Source organism: Crocodylus siamensis, chromosome 7 (assembly GCF_052110815.1).
Source record: "Crocodylus siamensis isolate JL-2025a chromosome 7, ASM5211081v1, whole genome shotgun sequence".
Lineage (NCBI taxonomy): Eukaryota > Metazoa > Chordata > Crocodylia > Crocodylidae > Crocodylus > Crocodylus siamensis.
In genome coordinates this window covers 137,272-160,163 of record NC_143401.1, presented here as the reverse complement: position 1 = coordinate 160,163, position 22,892 = coordinate 137,272, and the positions used below count along the sequence as shown (strand labels likewise).

General features: G+C 45.8%; 3 protein-coding genes and 1 long non-coding RNA gene across 10 annotated transcripts; 3 read left to right on the top strand and 1 right to left on the bottom strand.

Moving 5' to 3' along the window:
- Positions 1 to 53: 53 nt before the first annotated feature.
- Positions 54 to 6,285, top strand: LOC149859211 (cornifelin homolog B-like). 7 transcript variants are annotated; one of them, XM_090057135.1, is made up of 7 exons: positions 999 to 1,025; positions 1,123 to 1,640; positions 3,664 to 3,738; positions 4,032 to 4,179; positions 4,832 to 4,968; positions 5,968 to 6,064; positions 6,192 to 6,285. In XM_090057135.1, exons 4-6 carry the CDS (start codon positions 4,068 to 4,070, stop codon positions 6,061 to 6,063), a joined length of 345 nt encoding a protein of 114 aa, XP_089913261.1. In that variant the 5' UTR covers positions 999 to 1,025; positions 1,123 to 1,640; positions 3,664 to 3,738; positions 4,032 to 4,067; the 3' UTR covers position 6,064; positions 6,192 to 6,285. The 7 variants fall into 7 exon arrangements, with proteins under 7 accessions (XP_089913264.1, XP_089913260.1, XP_089913261.1 ...); XM_090057138.1 differs by having other exon boundaries at positions 54 to 1,640; positions 4,035 to 4,179; XM_090057134.1 differs by having other exon boundaries at positions 54 to 1,640.
- A 103-nt stretch (positions 6,286 to 6,388) lies between these two features.
- OSCP1 (organic solute carrier partner 1) lies at positions 6,389 to 21,335 on the top strand. Its single transcript, XM_090057622.1, has 10 exons — positions 6,389 to 6,550; positions 13,924 to 14,078; positions 14,587 to 14,754; positions 15,355 to 15,435; positions 16,071 to 16,174; positions 16,559 to 16,687; positions 17,567 to 17,636; positions 18,371 to 18,510; positions 19,347 to 19,410; positions 20,108 to 21,335. Exons 1-10 carry the CDS (start codon positions 6,439 to 6,441, stop codon positions 20,222 to 20,224), a joined length of 1,140 nt encoding a protein of 379 aa, XP_089913748.1. The 5' UTR covers positions 6,389 to 6,438; the 3' UTR covers positions 20,225 to 21,335.
- On the bottom strand, positions 14,126 to 19,340 carry LOC149859210 (uncharacterized). The gene is made up of 5 exons (XR_016443522.1): positions 19,170 to 19,340; positions 17,598 to 17,716; positions 17,084 to 17,161; positions 14,874 to 14,910; positions 14,126 to 14,262 (listed from the first exon to the last, which is right to left on the bottom strand). It is a non-coding gene; the product is annotated as an uncharacterized LOC149859210 (long non-coding RNA).
- A 455-nt stretch (positions 21,336 to 21,790) lies between the features above and the next one.
- Positions 21,791 to 22,476, top strand: LSM10 (LSM10, U7 small nuclear RNA associated). Its single transcript, XM_090057624.1, has one exon. The coding sequence runs from the start codon at positions 21,897 to 21,899 to the stop codon at positions 22,263 to 22,265; it is 369 nt and encodes a 122-aa protein (XP_089913750.1). The 5' UTR covers positions 21,791 to 21,896; the 3' UTR covers positions 22,266 to 22,476.
- The last annotated feature ends 416 nt before the right edge of the window (positions 22,477 to 22,892 follow it).

Below are 22,892 nucleotides of genomic sequence, written 5' to 3'. Positions count from 1 at the left end.
TTTGACATGTCTCATAGTTCATAGGGCCGGAAGGGACCTGAGCAGATCATCAAGTCCGACCCCCTGCCATGGCAGGAAAGAGTACTGGGGTCAAATGACCCCGGCAAGGTGTTCATCTAGCCTCCTCTTAAAAACCCCTAGGGTAGGAGTCAGCACCACTTCTCTGGGAAGCTGGTTCCAGATCCTAGCCGCCCTGACCGTGAAGTAGCACCTCCTGATATCTAACCTAAATCTACCCTCTGCCAGCTTGTGACCGTTATTTCTAGTCACTCCTGGTAGTGCTCCTGCTGCAGCCTGACGAGTGCTGCATAGAGGGGGAGGGTCACCTCCCTGGACCTGCTCAAGATGCATCTGTGGATGCATGACAAGGTACAGTTGGCCCTCCTGACTGCATCCCCACACTGTCGGCCCATGTTCATGTGACGGGCAGAGGAGGGTGACGTGCTTGCTTTGTTAGCATGTTAGCTCTGACTCCAAATACTGTCATGTCATCAGTACCTGCAAAATATGTTGTGGAAGAAATTTGTGAGGTCGTTAGGTCAACAATACATGAATCAGCAATTCCAATCAAATGCAAAGCTATACATGTAACTTCAGTTTTAAGTAATACTTTTCCTGGGAATTTGATTATTCAACATCACTTTGCAAAACTTGGCAATTTTTAGCTCTCTTCCCAAATCCTTTAATACTAATGGGCAACTAAATAGATTTGCTGATCTATTTTACAAAAGGAAAATATCTGAATACTGACGTCAACAATAAATGCACATTTAAAAAAAAAAAAAAATCCTGACCCAGTTCATGGGTGTGCATTGTGATGAAATATCCATTTCTGTAAAACGAACATTGGGAGTGGTGAAATGAAGTGTCCTTAATTATGAATTCCTTTCTTCTTAGGCGCTTGGGAAGCATTGCATCCGTTACAACACCCATGTCACTGCTGTTACGGAACACGCAAGATCACATGCCAGCAATGTGGCATGTGACCACAAGTGACCATTTGGGAAGTATTTTTAACCTAGCTGGTAATGATGGGCCTGGGCCTAACAGCTTTTGCAGCTCAAAGCACTGCTATTTAGAAGCATTTTGGTGTTAACAGCTGCTTTTTGTTTTTCTCTGCAGAAAGAATGTGCAAGGGCATGGTGAAATGAGGAAATCATTGGAAACGTGTAAAACAGTGATGAAGGATGGAGGGTGTCAGCAAGATGGCTGCACAGAACGCAGGGCATCAGCCAGAAGAAAGTGAAACTACGTTTCTAGGCAGCTTGGGAAGCAGTTTCAGGCAAACCCAAAAGAATTCAGGGGCAAGACTGCAGCTCGGGGTAAGACACAGGCTCACCAGGAACCAAACAGCTACGTGCATGCTAGAAGCATGTCCAGTCTCCATCTCCCACTAAATGCAACAAGAGGGCATCAATCAGCAAGGCCGTATCACTGCACACCGATGTCAAGGGGGATGCTGCTGGGAAATAAGCAATTAACATTTGTTTCCACTTTCTAAAAGATCCTTGAGGTTTTTGCTCCGTTGGCTTGTGACATTTCCGTACTCCTATCATCACTCCCTTAAAATCAAGTTCCTCTTTCTAAAACCTTAAATACGCATACTTTCAGCTTTGTAGGAGACTGAGAACACTGTTGAGGTGAGTGAATCTATTTTTTTTTACTTCCTTACATACCTATGTTGCCCACAACATTATTCTTTTAGAGGAATAACACCTTCAAGCGTAAATTGGATGCTTATCTTGCTGGGATCCTATGACCCCAGCTGACTTCCTGCCCTTCGGGCAGAGGGCTGGACTCTGATCTTCTGAGGTCCCTTCCAGCCCTATGTCTATGAAATCTATGAATAATTTTATAACAGTCCTCAGCTCAATAAATATTTTGTGTATTAATTTATGGTGCACCAGCACTGTTAAAGCTGCTGCTAGAAAATTGCTTTTGATCTGCAGAAGGAAAGCTGTACCAAGGTTTAGGTGAACACATCTCTTCCCATTATGAATAGTCTGAACAGCTTGATGACTGACACTAGAAAGAAGGCTGAAAATATTTTACTTTCTTGATTTAGTTTGTTTAACAAAAAAAAAAATCCCAGTTCAGTAATTGGAGAAACTGTCTAGGATTATCTCCTGTAAAAGGCACTGGGATATCTCTAGAAGACCAGAAGTTTGGGTTGGTTATTTATTTATTTGTTCGCTTGTTTTATTTATTTGTGTTTTCAAATGTTTAACTTCATTTTTAATCTTAACCAGTTACATGTAACATACCATATGTGTTTAATTGGTAGGTAAGTGACAGCTGCTGTACCTAGTTGACCAACCTTGCAGGTTCACTAATCCAGACTGCACAAACTCAAAGGTCACTAACATTCTTTTCTCTGCCTTGCTCCATTTGTATACTAGAGGCTGATGTTTAAGAACAGGCTTTTAATGTGGTTTCTATTGACAAGCATTTAAATGGTAATTATAGCATTGATTTTGATCTTATTTTGCCTGTGTACTGTTTTGTTGTTTCTGTGGGGAAAAAGAAAGATTAACTCTCCTTGGCTGGTAACCATTAAACTCTCATATGTTTGCAACTAAAGAGAACATTTGAAACCAATTTTTGTACCTTCTGCTGTATACATTTAATTAAGCAACTATAACTTAATTTGCATTTATTCAGATTCATAATTTTCATATTCTGATACAAGTGGTGAAGCATTCCTTGACTTATTTTTTCATTTGATCTTTGCCTAGCTGTATTTGGATGGCAACTGGCATTCAATTAAAATGCACAATAATAATATTCAGTTTGTTTTCTTTATTTAAAACATTATCATGAAAATGTCTGCAAATGAAAAAAAAAAAGGAAAGATGTGAAAACAACCTGTTTTGCATTTAAAATTACTATGTGAATAAATAACATCTGTAGTCAATTAATTGAATCAGTTACTATGCTGTGCTGACTATAAGTCAATGTTAAATATAAATTTGACCCTGCATTTTCAGGTTCAGCATTAGGATAAACTTTTCCCTCAATGTAATTCCATAACTACAGATAAAGACCTTGAACTGCTATTGCGCTTACAAAATTCTGAAGGCGAATCAACCAACCAAAGGGAAAGAACCCAAAGGGTTAAATGCACTAAAATAAAAACCACATGAAATGCACTAAAATAAAAACTACACGAAAAAAACTGATTGGTATTTGTATTGCCTGCACAAAAATACTGCAAGGGTCAAGACATTAACTACACACCATGTAGTTACAGACTGACCCACTGCCACTACCTGGCTGTACTCATTTGAGTCCAGTCTTTTCTCCCACCCAGGCAGGGGGTCGGACTTGAAGATCTACAAGGTCCCTTCCGACCCTACTTCTATTATTCTATGACCCTGTAAGCCAAACAGAAATCTTTTGTTTGTTGGTGTGGGAGTAGTTTAGACTTAAAACAGTACTGCATTTCTTGTCACCGCGTGCTTCAGGATGTTATACCCAAGCTCTCTCACACACCTACCATCTAGTCAGCGATCAGAAAATGAGTTCTCTCCTTCCTCAACTCTGTCTGGTTCTCAGCTCTGAATGAGCCAGTCATTGAGAGAACCAAGTTGAACAAACAAACACAAGTTAGGGCAAGGTAACTCCTTGGATACTAACAGAACAAACTTCTTTTTGCACCTACAGAAGAAGCTATTCCTGTCAAAAGCTGGCTTAGTAAGTAGTCTCCTGCTGGAACAAGAGTTTATCAGTGATCTCCAGGTCAGTGGTTGGACTTAAAATTTTGGGGCAATTGGGTACTGCTTTTTCTGTTGCTGTTTTTGTTTTATATTTGGCTTGAATATTTTGAACAGGTTATAGTAACTTTAGATCTGAATGTAGTTTCCATCATTTCTAACTTAATGTATCCTTTAAAAAATGCTTTCTATTCACCTTGGCTAGTATGCACCAACCTTTCATCTGAAGCAGAGAATTGAGTAGCTTGGCTTTTACTTGCACCTTTGACTCTTTTTTTTTCTTTGTGACCTGCTGATGCATCTTGACTTTGTTTGCAGCAGTTGCACTCAGCAGCTAGAGCACTCTTCTGAACCATGTCCCAACCTGCAGTCACTCAACAGCCAGGCTCAGTCGCTTCCTCCATCATGTCCCCGACGGGCGACTGGAGCACTGGGAGAGATGACTGCTTTGCAGACTGTGGCATCTGTAAGTACTGTGCTCACTGCAGATGCATTTTTTTTTTCCTGAGGCAAGAGGCAGGGTCTCCCGTGTCAAGTCAGGGGCCACCAGCTGCTAAAGTTCCCCAACCCTCAGGTGGGGCTCTGCTGTGGGATACAGCAAAATGGAAGGCATCAGGATGTTCCTGAAAACTAAGGAAGCTGAACAACAGGTGAAGAGCCAGGTATACTGCTCAGAAGAGGGAATGGTGTACCCATTCTGATGACAGTAAAGTGACTACTTCCTTTTGGAAGAGCAGAGGTTCCCAAGCTATAGGTCATGGGTGCTGGTGGTGGCTGGAGGGCTGGCTAGTTGCACATCCCTACCTTTTTCTAACCGCTTTGTTGCACTAAAACTAGTTAAAACACTCCAGTTTCCACAAAGACCTGCAATGACAATGAACAAGAGAAGAGCTGGCCCATGGGACTGCAAGTGGAAGGGGAGAGGGTATCCAGGGGATGTGAAATACAGTCATTATGAAAGACCCTGTGATAGTGCTTTTTCCTTCTTTGTGTTGGGCTTTTGAATCCATTTCACAGCCCTGTGGAACCTCTACTTTATAAACTGGTTTACTCCACAGCAGCAGAGCGGAGCAGTGCCTCATCTGCTGCACCCTTCTGTTCACCCTCTTGTTTTGAAGGCTGGCTGGGGCTCCTCTGCCCAACACTGCTGGCATGTTACGTGTCCAAAAAATACGGAGAGAACTGCTTCCTTCCCTGCCTTTTTGGAGGCATGACAGCCCTGAGAACTCACATGCGCCTCTCTTACGGCATCCAGGTAATGTTGCAGCTGGAAAGGTTTCCCTTCTCAAGGTATCCTGCCTGTTAGGGAAGGCATTAACAGTCGGGGGTGGGGGGAATCTGGCTCCTGGAGCAGCCAGGATCTGCTTAGATTGTGAAATGCAGGGACAACTTCACAGGTCTGAATGAACCGTGGATAAACTTTGCTCAGAGCAGCCCTGGCTGAGAATAAGAACGAACATGTTTTTTAGACTGAGTCACAGCACAAGTCCCTAGTTTTATACCCTAGCGTGATGGGCCAAGGCCAGGCGTGCCAGAAGAAGACTACACTGTCATGCCACTTGGTGGTTATGTAGCACTGGTGTCCCCCCCCCCCCCAAAAGTTCTCACACCTTGGTTCTTGCTTCAAAGTGATCTTTTTTTTTTTTTTTTTTCTTCTTTGCTTGCTGAATCTATCACTGTCACATAATCCAGAGCCAGGCTCGCAGGCAGGGACGGCTGTGGCCTCCAGGCCCTGACTAACCCTGCCAGGTCGCACCTTGCCTTTGGCCACAGCCAGAAAAGACGCATTCTAACGTCCCGGCTGGGAAACGCTCCCAGACTCAAAGCCGCGTCTGGCTCAAGCTTTGCTGGAAAGTACTGCGTTGCACCAAGTGGCACAGCCAGGTGCTGGATGAAAGCTGTTGCTCCATTAGGGAGGCAGGCAGGTGCTATCGATGTGGGACATGGGGTAGGTGCCAGGCTGTGCCCTCCCCAATTCCCTGCCTGCGTTTGCAACACGGCCCAGTTAGCCAAGGCCACTGTGGTGCAACCACGGAAATAACCGATTCCCAGTGCAGGCGGTGGTGGTCGCTCTGTCAACACGGCCGTTTCCGTTGCGCCAGAAACCGTTACGTTACAAAACGCAGCGCCAGGTGGGGGCGGCAGGGCTGGGCACGCGGAGCCCCTGCCTGGCTAGCTGCGGGCACGGGGCGGGGGACGCGCGTCAGTCCGGGCTAGCGGCCGCGCCCCACCCACAGCCGTGCTCTGTCCGCAGGGCACCGTGTGCAGCGACGGCCTGGTCATGTGTTTCTGCGGCCCGTGCGAGCTGTGCCGCATGGCCCGCGAGATAGACCGCCATGGGCAGCTCTGAGGTACCATACAACAGCCTGCGCGGGAGGGGGGGAGGGAGGAGGCGCATACGTAGTGCAGACGGGTCACGGTCTTGCGCATGCGCATACGCCCTCCCAAGTTCTAATTCCTGCCGCGCTTCTCTTGCAGGCCCGGAGCAAGCTGCGCAGACGCCGAAGAAAGGAGGAGGGGGGGAGGGGCACTCAACAGGGCGGCGCATGCGCAATAAAGCTGTTGCCTAGACGACGCCTTGTGCCGTGCTGTCCTCACGCCAGGGTGGGTGGGTGGGTGGGGGGCGGTGCCTGGACGAGGCCCGACAGGCCAACAAGCTGCCCCCTGATTGGCTCGCTGCCCCGGTGTCCTGGCAACGCCCGCCGCCGGGCCGAGCTGCACAGACATGTCGGCGCGGACGCTGCCGCTGCTGTTCCTCAACCTGGGCGGGGAGATGCTGTACATCCTGGACCAGCGCCTGCGCGCCCAGAGCATCCCGGGCGAGAAGGCGCGCAAAGGTGGGAGCGGCCCCGCGGCCTTAGCTTGGAGCCTGCCGGGCAGGAGCCCCGGAGCACGGGCCCGCCCGGCAGCAGCACCCGCCCGGCCGGGCTCCGCGCATAGCCCCCAGTGGGACGGACGCGATCCCAGCCTCGCCCCGGCCCGGCTCGACTCTTGTGTTCCGTTTGCCCCTCGAGGGCGTGTCACGAGCTGGCCCCGCTCGGTGTTGCCCTGCGCCGGTCCTTGTGTCGCCCGCGGGGAGGGGGTGGGCTGGCCCAGCTGCCGCGTCTGGTCTAGTCTTCACAGAGCCTCGGGCAAGCGAGGGCAGAGGAAATCATCAAGTCGAAGTCAAAGCGGCGGTTCAGGTCGCTGTGCCCAGACCCTATAACGCAGGAGATGGTGGTGCTCCAGCCGTGTCTCCTGCGTATGTTTCTTAACCAGTTGCAAAACGAAAGCAGCGTGTCCGACTAATGCCATCATTGAGGGGTAACTGCAAGCACCTGGGGAGCGAGCCCTGGCCGGGACATTGCAGACAAACGTTGCGCAGGTGTTGGGCAGAGCTGTGATACGTGAAGTCTTGGGGGCCAGCAACCTGGGCCGTGCCACCACGGGCTGCGCTGTCCTGTGCAGCTGCCGTGGGAGGGGCTCTAGACCTGTGCTGGGTTCTGCAAACACAAGAGACATCTGTGCCCTTCATCACCCTGATGGAGAGAAAAGAATTAAAAAAGAAGATGGGGAGTCCCTGCAGACCAAAAAGCAAGTGCTGTGAGACTCTCCTAGGCATAAGCTTTAATGCGTGTCTTGCTCACCCTGATGCCAAGTGCCAGAATGGGGAAGTGCTCCAGTATGGAGCAACTTCAGCCTGACTCATCCGTGGTAGTGTCCTGGGGTCAGTAATTGTTCTGGGATTGCATTTCAGTCATTCTGGAGATACAAAGATACTTGTGCTTCGTTAATAAAATAGTCTTGTGCAGTCACTCCCGTTGATGATATTTTGCCCTTGATTATATTTATTTAGAGGATTTATGAATGTACTTCCTGTGCTGTACTGGCCTGGTATTGCAAAGATGATCTAGTCTTGACCATCCTAGGTGATCTGGACATCGTGCTGTCTGTCATCATTAGGCACACAACAGCTCCCTGACTGGTAACAACTGGACCAAGTGGTGTCTTGATTATCTCTAAGTTTCCACGCAAATCATCGTTTCCTTTCTGTGCTAGAGGTTGCTACATGTACTGTGATCAAGCGCTGGTGTTGTTGGAGGTCTCTTGTAGGGAGGAAGAAAAAGTGAAAACTAGGCTTGTTGGTTTTGTTGAGTACCATAGAAACTGGAATAAACTTTAGCATGTCTGTGCCTGTGTTTTGGAGTTTAGTGCCTCAGAGAGCCCTTTGTGGGACCAAATACTTCAAGATTTGGCCTTCTCAGCAATTTTGTCATCCAAGTTCTGAAACGTTACAGGGAAACTACTTTTTTTTTTGATATAGGTTTTCCCAAAGCTTGAAATAAACCCTGTGACAAAGTGTGTGTCAGGGTGAGACAAGGGAAATTAAACATTTGAATTATCTGTACACAATTATTGGAACCTGTGTCCATCCTTATTAAACTTTTGGGGGGCCTTTTACTTCTGGGACTAAATCATTATTACATGCACATTTTTTCCTCCTTTCAGTTTCTCACCTAAGGCACAAGTATTGGCTTTAAGTTATGTCCATCAAGCTGTTCTATCTAACTTATTAAACTAAACTTAAAAGCATCTCCTGCTTTCTATCATGATTGTATTATGAGAGAGGAATCCCAAAAATTTACCTATCTCTGATTAGTGAGAAATCAGCATGCTCAGTTTACATATTTTGCTTCAGCACTGGAGAAGGTCTGCAGTTATTTGCACTATCCATCAAACATAGTGTGAACCAACAGCATGTTAAGCCCTGAGAAACTGACAGCTCCAAAAATGACCCTTATAAGCCTTGAGAAGGATGGGAGCCAGTTCATTGTAAACTACTAATCCCCCAGCTCTGGGCAAGTACAGAGTGGCTTTACAGTACTATCAATGCTGTGATCTTAGCAGTCCTAGAAGTGACCAGCCCCATCCTCTTCAAGGGTTTTTATAGTCACTGTTGGGGCTGCTGTCACCCTAGAAGCCTTGTAAATAAGGGGTGATCGTGCCCTGAAAGTGAGTGGCTCCTGTCATTTCAAGGCCCAACAGCCTAACAGCAGCCCGTTGACAGTGTCTTCCAGAAATAGCTTGTCCATATCTGCAGCAGGTAGTCTCTAAGGTGCCACTCTGCCCTGCCTTCTGCCTGACTTCAGACTAACACAGCTAACTACCCCCTCCCCCTGCCTGTTTTCACTCTCTGCATTCTGTTAAACTACTAATGAGTAGTTAGTTGCACATTAGATAGTGGATTGAAAGATGCTAGATACTGAGTTGCTTATACAGTAATAAACGTGCACAAATTCAGTTTGTCACAATATAAGCCATGGGTAATAAACTGGAGCTAGCACCTACCCCAACGATGCCCTTATCCAGGATTCAGAAGGGCGGAGTACATTGTATTTACACACTTGGGGAAAGGTGTCCATAATAACTTTCTTTCTGTTTTCCTTACTGTCCTTCCAAGCTGAAAAAACTGTCAAACAGTCCAGGTGACATGTTGCCAGAAAGTAATTATTAATTGTCCATATTATGTTTTTAAAGTAATAACCAGGTACATCTTATTTGTCCACATGCTGTTTGGATAGCTGAAAATATAAACCTTAAACGTAACAGGTACAAGACACAGGTGTGAATTATTGGCCCAGTAAACAATGTTCTGACATAACTCAGCATGCTAACAGGACCTGCTCTTGCTTTTATCGTGTGAGAATCAGACATTATTCTTCACTGAGCTGTGGTTACAGGGTTACATCTGTTTTGGGTATCTTTATTCTGATCTTTGTCAATAAAGTTCACTTGCAAGTAAACAGTAAATAGTCAGAAACCTCACCCCTTTACCTTCCCCACTGGGTGTAGAAAGTGCTGAGCAACTGTTTGGCATAAAATCCTGGCCCCACTCGAGTCAACAGGATTTTTACTGCAGACCTCAGCGGGGCTAAGATTTCACTCTTGGTTTTTCACTGCAAGCAAAAGGCATCAAATGGCCAGCTTTTTCTTGTTAAGCATTGAATGCTGACTTGAAAAACAAAGGTAGCTAATAAAATATTTTGCAGTTCCTTTCTAGATTTGTCTTTCAAGTATTGTTCTTTCTTCTTGAACTGCTGTTTTTATTTTATATGCTTCGTGTAGATGAATGGACAGAGGTGGACAGGAAACGAGGTACTGTAACCTTTTAGTTGCATGCAGTAGATGAACGCAACCACATGCACATACATGAGGCTCGTTGCACATACGCACTCCAAACCTGGCTGCTCCAGTGCCAGAGTGATAGTGTTAGAGAGACCAACAGGATTCTTCAATCAAGATCTGGTTTTTAAAAACAGGCATTACAACTTTAGATCTAAATGAAAATGTAGGCTCTTGGTGGGGGTTGGGGAACATTCGCAAATCATGTCCTTAAGACTAGTTTCTCTGAAAATTCATTTAAATCAGGCAATGAATATAAATATTTTAACCAGAGTGACCTCCTAGCCAAATGTGAATGTTTTTAGTTAACTTTATACAAAAGTAAGCATATAACTGTTATGAGTGCTGTGAGCAGTGTTGTCATGTAAAATACAGGCAGTTATCATGTATGCTGCAAAATTGTATTGCTGTAAGATTATTCCTTACTTGCTAATCCCCTGCCTATCCTGCATTTTAGTCACCACTTCCCTGGACTCAGCACTGCTTGAGCAGCTTCCCTTTGATAATTATGATACCTGTGTTCCAGCATAAGGCCTTCAGAGTTCTCCGTACATTTATTTAAGGTGGCATTTAAATGCTGAATTGATACCACCATGTACATAACCTGGAGTTTGCTACTGTTCTTTTCTGTGGCTCCATCACATTCTGTCCAGTGACATGCTCTTCCAGAATTTAAGGTGCACTAGCAGAACAAAAGGCTCTGTAGGACTTGCATTCAAAGCTGAGGTGAGAAGAATAAAGCATTCTTTTTTTTTCACACACGTGATCAAAGCACAAATGAGTTTCACACTGATCAGTCAAAAAAAGCTTTAATACTTCAGCTTCTGACATCAAAATGATATAGAGAAAGTACTATGTCCTTCAGTGGATGCTTCTCTTAAAGAGAATGGCCCTTTGAAGTCCCAGTTCAGAATCACAGGAATTTGTTGGTGGTAAGACAAGACCATGATAAAGGTGGGTGTAACTTAAATCAGCTAGTCCCATAATGTCAGGAATTATCTTACACAATGGAGAGAGAAGGGCCTGACTTCAGGCAGGTGAACTGAAATGACTGGTATCTGAAACAATAATTAGTGATTTTAAGTTAAGGGATTTTGGTATGAATGTGCATGATGTTTGCATCTGGCATCAGCTGTCAGCAAGTCTACCCGACCATAGTAAGCTATTGGACTGGTTTGATGAAGGCAGGCCACTTTGCACAGCTCACAGTGCACAAGGGAGTGAGGAAGCTGGCATCCATCTGGCCATTTCGGACTTCCTTGCCTAAATCTGCTGCTATCCAGCAACAGGTGTGCTGCCTGGGCACAGCCTTCTGCATAAGACTACAGTGGGATTTGGCAGACTCCAGTCTGCCAGCACATCTAGCAGTTACTTACTGCATCAGCATGGTGTTTTGTCTCATAATTAAAATTCAGTGCAGGTTGGATGGGTAAATTACTGTGGGCTTGGATTACTCCCTTGGCTGATTTTAATGTAAAGTTGACAAGTATGAGCATTGTCCAGACATCCATTTATCAGCTTCATGTCATGCATGTTATTCATGTTGTGTTAAACTGCACTAGAAACTAAGATGCGAGTCACAAATGCTGTGACACATGTATGGAGAAAACTGCTGCTGTCTTTTTCACTGCATTCTCCCTTACATGTCAGCATCTCCTGTCTGCACCCAGCCCCCTACCCTTGTCCCACTGGCTGAGATCCTCCTGCCTACATTGCTTTTATGCTGCATTGTCTAGAGTGCTCCCATCCCTGCTCTGCTCCTTGTTCAAGGGTTATTGTCCCGAAGTAAGCTGGCTGGCATCTTCCCCTTGGAGCCCCTCCTTCATCCACCCCTTAGAATCTCTTTGCTTGACCCAAGGCTCTTGTCCTTAGATCCTATAAAGAGCTAACAAGCATTTGCTACCAGCTGGTCTTAAGGTGGACTTTTCTGGAGAAGACCAAAGTTGGATCTGCCGCTCACCTTGAATCTCGGTTTCTTTCACAGCTCTGGTTTAGATTTCATAGACATTAGGGCTCGAGGGGACCTCAGAAGATCATCAAGTCCAGCCCCCCGCCCCAGGGGCAGAAGTCAGCAGGGATCATAGGATCCCAGCAAGATAAACATCCAGATGTCTTTTGAAGGCATTCAGAAGCCAATGAATAATTTTGACTGCATCAATTAATGTGCATAGAGTATAATTGGTGTGTGGTGAACACAAATCTTCCCATTCAGTTGTAAAATACATGGTCTTGGCTTTGACCACTGTGGCAGCTTTCAGTAGGATTGGCCCGCTACCTGTTTGAATGGCAGTGATTTACCTAAGCCAATGGTAACAGGTGAAGGAGAAGCCTTTAGAAAGTTGCAACATGTGCCAACAGCTTTAAAATATTTTTATAGGTATCACCATAAGAGCAGAAATTCTTTACTTTCTCCTATATAGCTGACTAGCTGCAAAACCAAATGATGCTTATTCACATTGTGTTTGATTACTCTCCACTCCTACTGATGTGTGGCTGTTGTATATGGGTTCATTGCATTTCAGGGAAGTGAGTTGTTTTGGCTAGAATTAGCAACAAGTCAATTATTTGCCAACAGTATTTTCTAAAGGTCAGAGTTGATTTGGGCTTGTTTGGGTCTCTGCTGCTCAAAAGCGGGGGATGGATAGCACCTTATTAGGCAGGTCTAGATGCCCGCCAGGGGATATGCTGTTCTGCAGCATTGTGAACGTTCCCTCCCAGCAAGCCCAGAGAGAATTGCATCAGTAATGGAAAGCAGTACAGTAAGTACAATTACCCGCCCCAGCTTCTGAGCACCCAGAAGCCGCCACCTCTGGGTATCTAACAAAGCATCAGGCAGAAAGTGAAAATAATTATTTCAGTAACTTCTCTTTTGGACATCTGTGCATTAGCCCACTCACCACCCTCACCATAGCCAAAGCCCATTCTCCCCCCCCCCCGGTAGAATTAGATAATGTGTCCTACAGCTAAAGCTACCACTAAGGGGATATCAGTTCTTTCTTTCTTCCTGCCCCTGAGGTAGGTGTAACCCTTTAGAATTAGCTCATGTTGTGACCTTTGGCAGCAGTCACCTGCTTAGAAGACGCTTAGCCCGTGTTCAGTAATCTTTGGATCGTTGTATTAGTTTCATTCAGCATTCCCTTAGAAGGGAGTGAGCATGTGTGTATGATGCAGAGTTTAAGGCCAAATTAAATTAATTCCTGAAGATATAAGCACTATGGTAAGATTGTGCAATTCTTAACTTTCTCTCCACAGAGGCAACGTAGCCTAATGGCAACAGCACACTTGGTAGTCAGTCATAGGTTCTTTTCTTGGCTTTGCATCTCTGTAAGTCACCCAGCAGTCCTGTGTCTTAATTTATATGCATGTTACGCACCTTGTAGGATTGTTGTGAGACTTTCTAACACATTTATGAGACGTGTTAGGAACCTCAGGCAAAAACCAATGCATTGGCTTCAAGGGATCCCAATGTTTTAAATGCTTTCATGATGCAACCTAAGATCATCAGAAAAAGAACTTTGAATCATGCAGTAGACCTCTGTTTAGAAGAGGAAAACGGATGGATTGGAACAGGTGTTGAAGGAGGCAAAAGCAGCTGGCTACAGTTTGTTTCAAGTTTATAATGTGAAAAGCTAATTGCAAACACAGTTTCCCTCTTAAATAAAATTATAGCAATGCTGACATTGTAGGAACAAAAGATGAAGCTTCTAATGTATAATAAGGAAAGTTAAAATCTTAGCTATGCCTTAAAAAAAATGCGCCAAAAAGAGCTTTGTTTCCATCAGGAAGAAAAAAAAAAAGTTTGTTGCCAGTGTCTCAAATAAAGGTCTTGCACTTACTGGAATTTTCACCACTGCTGTTTATTGGAGCAAAACCTGGCACAATGTATTGGAATTGGAGAACTGTTACCCCTTCATTTTTGTTCTTGTGATTATGCGTTATTCTCATAGGTGACCTTCACGAGAATCATTTTACGACAGTGAATGTCCATATCCTTCATGTGGAGTGAAATACAGCAGATAAACGAACTAGATTTCTCTTGTCGTTACAGTTATGAATGACATCATCACAACCATGTTCAATAAAAAGTTTATGGAAGAGCTCTTTAAACCACAGGAACTCTATTCTAAGAAGGCTCTGAGAACAGTATATGACCGGCTGGCTCATGCTTCAATCATGAGGCTGAACCAGGCGAGCATGGACAAGGTAAGAGGGTGTCTTGCCTGTGTTCATGATACTAAAGTTAGAAGTCATTTTTTACTTTCTTCAGCGCTACTGCTTATTGGCAATTGAGAACAGCAGAATGTGGTTTTGTCGTACGCTGATTTATCAAGCATTTGCCAGACAAATCCTTTTAGATTTGAAATGCCACATTTCAAGTGTCTCCTTTCTGAAAAACATACAGGAAAATCAGTAATAGCACCAGACATATCAAGGTAACTCAAATCCACATGCAAATGATTATGGTTATAAATAAGGAAAGAGAAGTGAAGTGTCTTATGAGCATTTTACCATATGGATATAAGCACTAAACATTGTTTTCTTGTGCATCAAAGCCCTAAGGAGTAAAAACTGTAGTTCTTATTGTATAGCTACCGTAATGAGTTTTCCAAGTCTCTTTCCAGGTTAAAATTGGCACGACAGTAGAACTGAACCAAGTGGTCTTGACTCTGGCTTTGTGATCTAACCAGAATTTACTTGCATTATTTTACAGCTGTATGATCTTATGACTATGGCTTTCAAATATCAAGTTCTACTCTGTCCTCGCCCCAAAGACATATTACTTGTCACTTTCAATCATCTGGATGCAATCAAGGATTTTATACAGGACTCCCCTACCATTCTGAACCAAGTGGATGAAACATTTCGACAGTTGATTGATGTAAGAGCCTGATTCTTGGATGAGCGTGGAACCTGCCACTGTTAAATCTATTTTCCCATCTTTTTTTCTCCAGCTAATTTTAGGGATGCTAAATACTTTGAGTAATGTGTGGAACTTACCTTTCAATTTTAGGGAACCACTCATTTTGCTGCTTTTCTGAAATTCAGGAAAATAAATTTATTTTAATTACGTAACCTGTAACTCTTGGAGCCAAGACCAGGACTATCCCAATGAAAGGAGCTTTTCATGCTAAAATATATTTCTTTGCAAGGGCATTCAGTAATCTATATCTTGTAACAATAAATAAAGGCCCTGGAAGGTTGTGAATATTGTCAAAATACTTTTGGAGACATAGACGTTTAGAATTTCAGCATTCTTTTCCTGCTGACTCTTTTAAAACTATTTAGGCAAATCAAAATTGTCATAGTCTGTCTCTCCATTGACTGCAGTGCAATTTGGATGAAGCCCTTGTCCTTTAATAGCTACCTACTAGCAATGTCTTTATGCCCCGCCTTCCCCCCCGCAACATTGTTTTTGTATTTGTGTGCCCATGTTTGACCAGGACACCTAATAACTAACATGTCTTATTTTCTTTCCTAGATGTACAGTTGTCTCTCTGCTGGTGAATTTCAGCTGATCAGGCAAACTCTCCTTATTTTTTTTCAGGATATGCACATCAGGGTAAGTGCCCCGCTTGATTAGCCGATAAGAAATATGAATTTGATTTAGTGGCAGTAACATGTCATTTTTTCTGGTATTATCATATTATTCTAAAATCAGCTCATCTTTGCTGCTTGGGCTTGGTACTTGATTTGATTACTTCAAAAGTGTAATTGCTTGAAGCTCCAGAAACCAAAAATAATGTGCAGTGTAAGTGTGTCCAACCATTCTTGCTGTTTCCTAGTTACTTGAGTGATGGGGGACGCTACTACTGCCCATTCCCAGCTACTATGTTCTGAATTTGCTTATTTATTAGTGGGGGTCTCCTAAACTCAGGGAATGCCATGCAAGTATGGACTTACTGACTGTCAAACTACTTTAACCTTTTTAATTAAAAGCTTGACTGAGAAACTGAGGATTAAAGGCAAGTTTGGTATGCTCTGAATAAAGGAAAGGATTCTCTCAGTAAGCTGAGCACAAGCAGTTTATTTCAGATCAGGGTATGATGCCAAGCAGTGTGACTGTTGTGGGCCCATCACATGCTTGTTTCACACACTGGTCTCCCTTGATGCTGGTGGACTACAGGATTGAGCCCTGAGCAGGTGATGTGAGGAGGCATCTGACTGGTGCTCTCATGGGTGGGGTGTTCTTTGCAGGTGTCCATCTTTCTGAAGGACAAAGTGCAAAACTCGAATGGTCGTTTTGTGCTGCCAATCTCGGGTCCTGTTCCATGGGGGACAGAAGTTCCAGGACTCATCAGGTGAACCCTAGACCACTATTAATTATGTCTGCATTTCCCCTGCATGCATGGCCACCCAGATAGGGGGTGACCAGCCAGTGGCAAAGTGAAAGCTTGGCCGATGGGAATTGCTCTGAGACTGGTATCCGTGTTGCCTAGTTAGTTGCAAGTATTAACATCCAAAGGACGCACAAGTCATGATTTGCTATCAGTGACCTGCTAGTAAATGCCTGAGAACCTCTCTGTAATCCCCTGCTCCTTTTATTTCTCTTTTTAAAATATTTAGTTTTTTTTACAGTGACGGCAAGAAATTATATAAAATATTTTTATTCCTGTTCATAGGCAATACTGAAGGCCCCAACTAAATGTCTTGAGATAATGATGACTTATTTTTGTTCTTTTAAGGATGTTTAATTGCAATGGAGATGAAGTTGAAAGAGTTGAATTCACCAGTGGTGGAAATTATGTTATTCCACAAAGAGAAGGCTCTTTTGATCTTTATGGAGACAGGGTCCTTAAACTGGGCACAAATATGTAAGTAAATGTTCCTGCATAGAAACTGGAGGTCAGCTCTGAAGAGAGTGCCTGTAGGTTTGTTCAGAAACATATATATTCTAGTTTTTATCCAATGTGCTTATTTTTGCCACTTCTGCTTTTTGCTTGACACTTTGACTTCAGTGACCTTGGCCAGTGGAGCAAGCAACACAAATAGCAGTAGCTATGAATCACAGTAACTCCTTGTAGCCTGAGGTCTGCTCACTCTTAGTGGTCCATCAGGCTAGCACCATTAAGGTGCACCAGTTTCTGCTGTCAATAGCATGCAAGAGAATGGTATGGCTAACATTGCGTCTGCCTGCTCAAATGACCAAGCACCAATTGTGGCTAGTAGAAGCCTTAAGCTCAAGTCCAAAGCAGGTTCTAAATGGGTACCTCTGAATCCATAGTGAGATGCCAGAACTGCTCTGTCAATTCTCCCTCGTAGTTATGAATGGATGAGTTTAAATAGCTCTAGGAAAAAAAAAAAAACAGGTTCTTTACTCGTGCCTGTGGCCTAGTTGAGGGTAGACAAGGTGTTGTTTAGTACTATACATTCTCTGAGTTCATATACTTGTCACTTAGGTGTATTCAGGGGTTATTTTTTATTTATTGTTACAGGTATTTCCTATAAGTAGTTTAGCATCAGGGAGCAAGAGTTGGGAGTGCTCTTCACACATTTTCACTCTTTTCTGCACTTGGGCATTTTAACAAAATCAGCATATTAAGAAACCTAGCCGAGTATTCAGTGTCTCCAGAAAAAAAGTACATAGAAGCCTTGTTTTGATCCAGCATAAATAGAGGTGTCTTTTGCTCTTGGCCTATGTATAGCAACTGACTTTTCCCATAAACATAGTAACCCTTCTATATTTTTTCTAGGTACAGTGCAAGTCGGCCAGTAGAAACTCACATGTCTGGAGCATCCAAGAGTTTGACATCTCACACAAAGGTAGTCTTCTTCCATCTCCTTCAGGCTTTGCTAAGTGCTTGACCTCAGTGGAAAGGAATCCCATGCTCTAAGTATGTGTTCTATTAAAAAAAAAAAAGTATTTTTGATTAGTTCTGAATTTGCTGTTTAATTGCATATGGGATCTCCCTGTTCTTGTGTGAGAGCGATCTCTTGTTCATCCATTATTTAATATGCTTCTACTCTGCCTGTTTGCTTGTTCTGTTTCTCAAGCAGACCATGCCAGTATTTTCATTCTCCATCACTGGGGGTTGTTCCAGGCCTCTACCTTGTCACCCTTCTCTGAACACTGTCCACATTAACAGAGAGAGGAATCAGTAGTGTGCAGTACTCTAGACCAGGCCACCTCCTTGACTTCTGTAATGAAAGTCTAATTTTTCTGTATTATCTGTTGTCCTGTTCCTCACGCATCCTTAAATTTTGCTTCTCTTGAGCACTTTTCAATATTTTGAGAGGTGGGGAAGTTTAGTTTTCCAAATTTAGCAGCTATTCTAATTATCCAGGAAATTACTTTATCCTGTATCTGTAAAGTCAAACATCTAATTAATGTGTATGTATTTGCTAAACTTCAGGACCTACATTTATGCCACAATAACAGAAATGCGTTAATTATGTCACTCCTGAAATAACGTTTTCTTAATGAAACCAGGAACAAAAATGTGTATGGTCAGTCTCTGGATTGATAAACAAACAACTTCATTTATTGTTTTCTGCAGGAGAATGCAGCCCCTAACCCTCTTGCTAAGGAAGAACTGAACTTTTTGGCTAGATTAATGGGCGGTCTTGAGATCAAGAAACCCAGTGGCACTGAGGCAGGATTCCGATTAAACCTATTCACCACAGATGAGGAGGAAGAGTATGCTTAATTCAGAGCTTGTTTTGTGCATGTGATTTTGGTGCTGGGTGAAGTGCTATGTTAAGAGTTGTGGAGACAGAAGCTCTCACTCCACAATGTAGGTACAGTACTGGCAACCTTTCTAGTGTCTCAATTCTGACTCGATTCCCCAATGGATTCTACTGGGGAATAAGAGGTGATATTTAATCTCTCTGGCACAGCCCCATCTTGGCCTCTGTGTTGAGATTACTAGCAGGGGAGCCAGTTTGCATTGGGAGTGTAGAGACTGCTCCTCTGGAAGAGAACTGATACCTCACTGCTCAGCAGAATCTGAGTGATACCTCACTGCTTAGCAGGGAATGAGCTCTTATCAGTAGAATCTTGGTCTTAGCTTTGAACCTGTGGCCAAAAGTGGAAGAAACCGTAGCCCATTACCAATACCACTTTGCTCCTTTCAGACATGCATATTACAGCCTTCACAATAGCTCAGCCAGTCAGGTCTCTGCTCTGCTTCTTCTAGTTCCCCTTTGGTAAAGTGATATATTTTCTGGCTTGCAGTGATCAGGGGAAGGCTATGAACCATTCCATTCCCTGATGATGGGTGCAAAACACATTTGGTACAAATCTACCTCAATCAAAGAACCATTCCCATCACTCCAGTCAGCAGAAAACCCACAAACCTGCAGAGAGATAAAAGGATTGTTGCCTGTTCTCTTGTCCATTGTAGTCACATAAATGGGGAAAGTTGAGTCAAGCTTCCAAGTGCTAACCTATTAAGCATCTTCAGACAAATGTTTTCTTCATTCATTCACTTATCATTATGGGACTGAGTAAATGTATTTATCCTTTCTATCCAGACATGCGGCATTGACCAGGCCAGAAGAACTGTCTTATAAAGTTATCAATATACAAGCAACTCGGGTATGTGCAGTAATCTTTATTATCTAATCTTTATCATCTCCTTGCTGCCAAGGGTTGACTTTTATTTTAAAGATGCATTTGATGTTTTAAAAATATTAGCATGCTTTTGCAGAACCTGGTTAAGATCCCAAATCAATTAAGGAAATTCTGCACATATTTGGCTATTAATACATTTGCTATATAATAAACCATTTACTGGCCAAAGCCCAACTTTAAAAAAAAATGCCAACAAAGACCAGACTGGATTGTTCTCCTGTTCCTAGCTGCGGTCCTGCAGGAGATTAAGTTTAGCAGGTGAATGTTTGTAGCGCCAGTAGGTAAATGCAATCCAAGTTCCATGTTATGTTTCCAATCCTGTGGCCTTTACACAGTCAGCATCCCCACGGACTTTGCCTCTTTTGGGACCACACATTGCATCATTAGCTGTTCTAGGGAAACGACTGTCTACATTCTTTTCCTGTTGTTTATTTTCAGCAGCTATTCAACTGTTGATCCATGAGGGTTTTTAATTGTGCAGTTACTGAAATATCTCTCTGTTGAATTTACTTTTCATATACATAATATTCAAAATAGAAAGGACTTTTCTAAGGTTAATTAAATGTTAGCCTTTACACTTGAGCCCTTTACACAGTTACCCTGACTGAAACCCTTGTGAAATGAAGGATTTACATGGTGGGGGCCCTTTCCTTCTGAACAGGACCAAGAGCGGAACAGGGAGCTGGCTCAAATCATGGGGGAATTTGAGGTGACGGATCAGCCCAGACAGAGCACCAGCAAGGGAGACGATTTGCTGGCGATGATGGATGAGCTGTGATATTCCATCTCCCAAAGGCACAGGCAGGACATGGAGCTGCCTCTAGTCACGTAGTTTGACATGGCCAAACCCTGCTGCAGTTACAGTTTCCATCTGTTGGTTTTGGGACTGATGTACCTAGGCCCGCATATGGCACCAGAAGCAGGCTCTGGGGGCTGCTGGTGCATGTTCTGCCATAGACAGTCTGGTTTTAAATGTGGTATTTTACATATTTGCTTCCTTCACCTTCTATCAAAGCTCTAGGCCATCCCATGCCAGGGATGCAGCTGCCCAGTAGCTGAAACGAAAGTGCGGAGCGTTCCTGTTCTGCCCGTATCCTCCTCTGCTGGAGGCCAGGTTCTGTCCATGTCCTTTACTGTGAGAAGTGGGAGTTGGTGCAGTGTCTACCAGCCAGTGCCTGGCTCTCATGGATGGGGGAAGGAACCACTCCTCCTTCATCCAGCATCATTGTCAGATGTGCGTATCCATGTGTCCAGCATCACACAGAAAACACCTGGGCAGCACACAGATGAAGCAAGTGACAGGAAGTGCTCTGCTCCGGTCTGGGCAGTGTTCTTGTAGCTGTGTACATACCAGGGCTCCCCCAGGACCCCCATGCAATGTACCGCTGTCCACCTTGGTCCCTGCATGAGCAAGCACCTGCAGTGGGGCTCCCCGTGGCTGTTGTGTGCTTCAACCCCCGGCATCTGCGCCCTCTGGCTCCTAGTGCCGTGTCTGACAGTGACACCTGCTGCGGGCTCATGGGCTCCCTCCAGCTGGTGATCTTTTGCCCTGGATTACAATTGTGTAGAGGATTTAGGAATGTGCTTCCTGTACTGTGTTGGCCTTGTAGTGTAGACAATGCGGTTGTGACTGTTCTAGGTGATCTGTGCATCGCACTCTGTCATCATCAGGCACAGAACAGTTCCCTGGTTGGTAATGGCTGCACCGAGTCATGTCTCGACTTGCCTCTGTTTTCAGGGAAATATCACTTCCTTTCCCTGGAAGTTACTGTATGTACTGTGACCAAGCGCTGGTGCTGGGGGAGGTCTCCTGTGGGGAGGAAGAAAAAAGAAAGCTAGGCTTGTGTTTCAGAGTACCACAGAAACCAGAATAAACTTCAGTGTGTCAGTGCTCGTGTCTGAGTTGACTGCTTCTGGGAGCGAGACTTGGCCTTCTCAGCAATGGTGTCATCCACGTTCTGAAATGCCCCAGGGAGGCAAACTCCTTTTTTTTGATACAGGGTTTTCTGAAGGCTGAAATCAACCCTAAGCGACACGAGTGGGGGAGAGGGGAAGGGCGCATGTTCAGCATTCACACGAGCTAGACCCCCTTCCTGGAGCTGGGATCCCTCCTTATTAAACGTTTGGAACCTTCTGTTTCCGTGACCAAATCACTTCCACGCCCGTAACCCGCTCCGCGCAGGGCCGTGGACCGATCACGTGTCTACCGCAACACGGCTGCTCATGGCTCGGCGCCCAGCTCACCGCGCAGGCGCAGCAAGCAGCCAATCCCCGTGAGGGTCACATGGCTGCTTAGTGCGCGGGCGCAGTAGGCAGCCAATCTCTACGGGCCCCCGGCGCTCAGTGCGCAGGCGCCGCGGGCCGCCAATGCCGCGCGGGGGCGGGCCCACGCGCCCCTTGACCCCAGGCGGTGAGCTGGCCAGTCTGTGACCGTGTCCGCGTCCGCGATCATGTGGGCACCGGCGTCGCCGCGGGAGCGCGCCATCTCGGAGAACAGCCTGGTACTGCTGCTGCAAGGGCTGCGCGGGCTCGAGGCCACCGTGGACCTGCGCGACGAGAGTGCGGCCACCGGGCGCGTGGCCAACGTGGACGCGTTCATGAACATCCGCCTGGCGCCCGCCGCGCTCACGGACCGGCGCGGCCGCCGCCACTGCCTGGAGCAGCTGCTGGTGGCCGGGCGCAGTGTGCGCTACGTACACCTACCTGACGGCCTGGACGTGCGCGCCACGCTGCAGGCCCAACTCCGCCTGCTGCAGCGGCTGCGTCGCCCCGCTCCCGCCGCCGCCCGCCGCGAGTTCCCGCCCGCTCGCCGCAAGTGAGCGCCGCCTCCCGCCCGGACACCGCCTCATGCCCCCGCCCCCGCGCGGGCCGGACCCGGAGCCCAGCGCCGTGACGCCGCCGCCGCCCTGTGGTCTGATGACTCTGGGCCCGGCTGCTTCCGGTCGGTGCCGCCGGGCACCGGAGGACGCAGCTTGGTGGCCTGTCTGCAGGGCAGCGGAGACGTTTTGCAAATAAACCCCCATGGCGGGAGTTCTTGTGCTGTGCTGTGTTGCGCTGTGCTGTGCTCAGCTCAGCTCGTAGCGGGACCTGTCGTTGTCGCGTCAGCGCGACCTTTGCTGCCCCGTGGCCCCGCCGGGGCCGGGCTGTACCCCGAGGTGCTCGGAGCTTCCCTTTGCGGGGGCAGTCCCAGCCCCCGCCTCCGCAGCATTTCCGGCCCTCGCAGTGAGCCCTGGGGGCGGCCTGGTGTAGGAGCCCAGCTGCCGCTGTGCCGGAGGCAGCCAGGGCAGTACAGCTCCCGGTTTGCCTGTCTGGGGCCCGGCAGGGAGGCCTGGTCTGCAGCCCCTGTTCCCTCGGCGGGCTCCGAGCCGGGCTCCCTGTGCTGCGTGTGTCCGTCACCCTGGAGGCCTGAGGTTCGGCTGGGCCGGTGCCGTTCCCCAGGGCCGGGG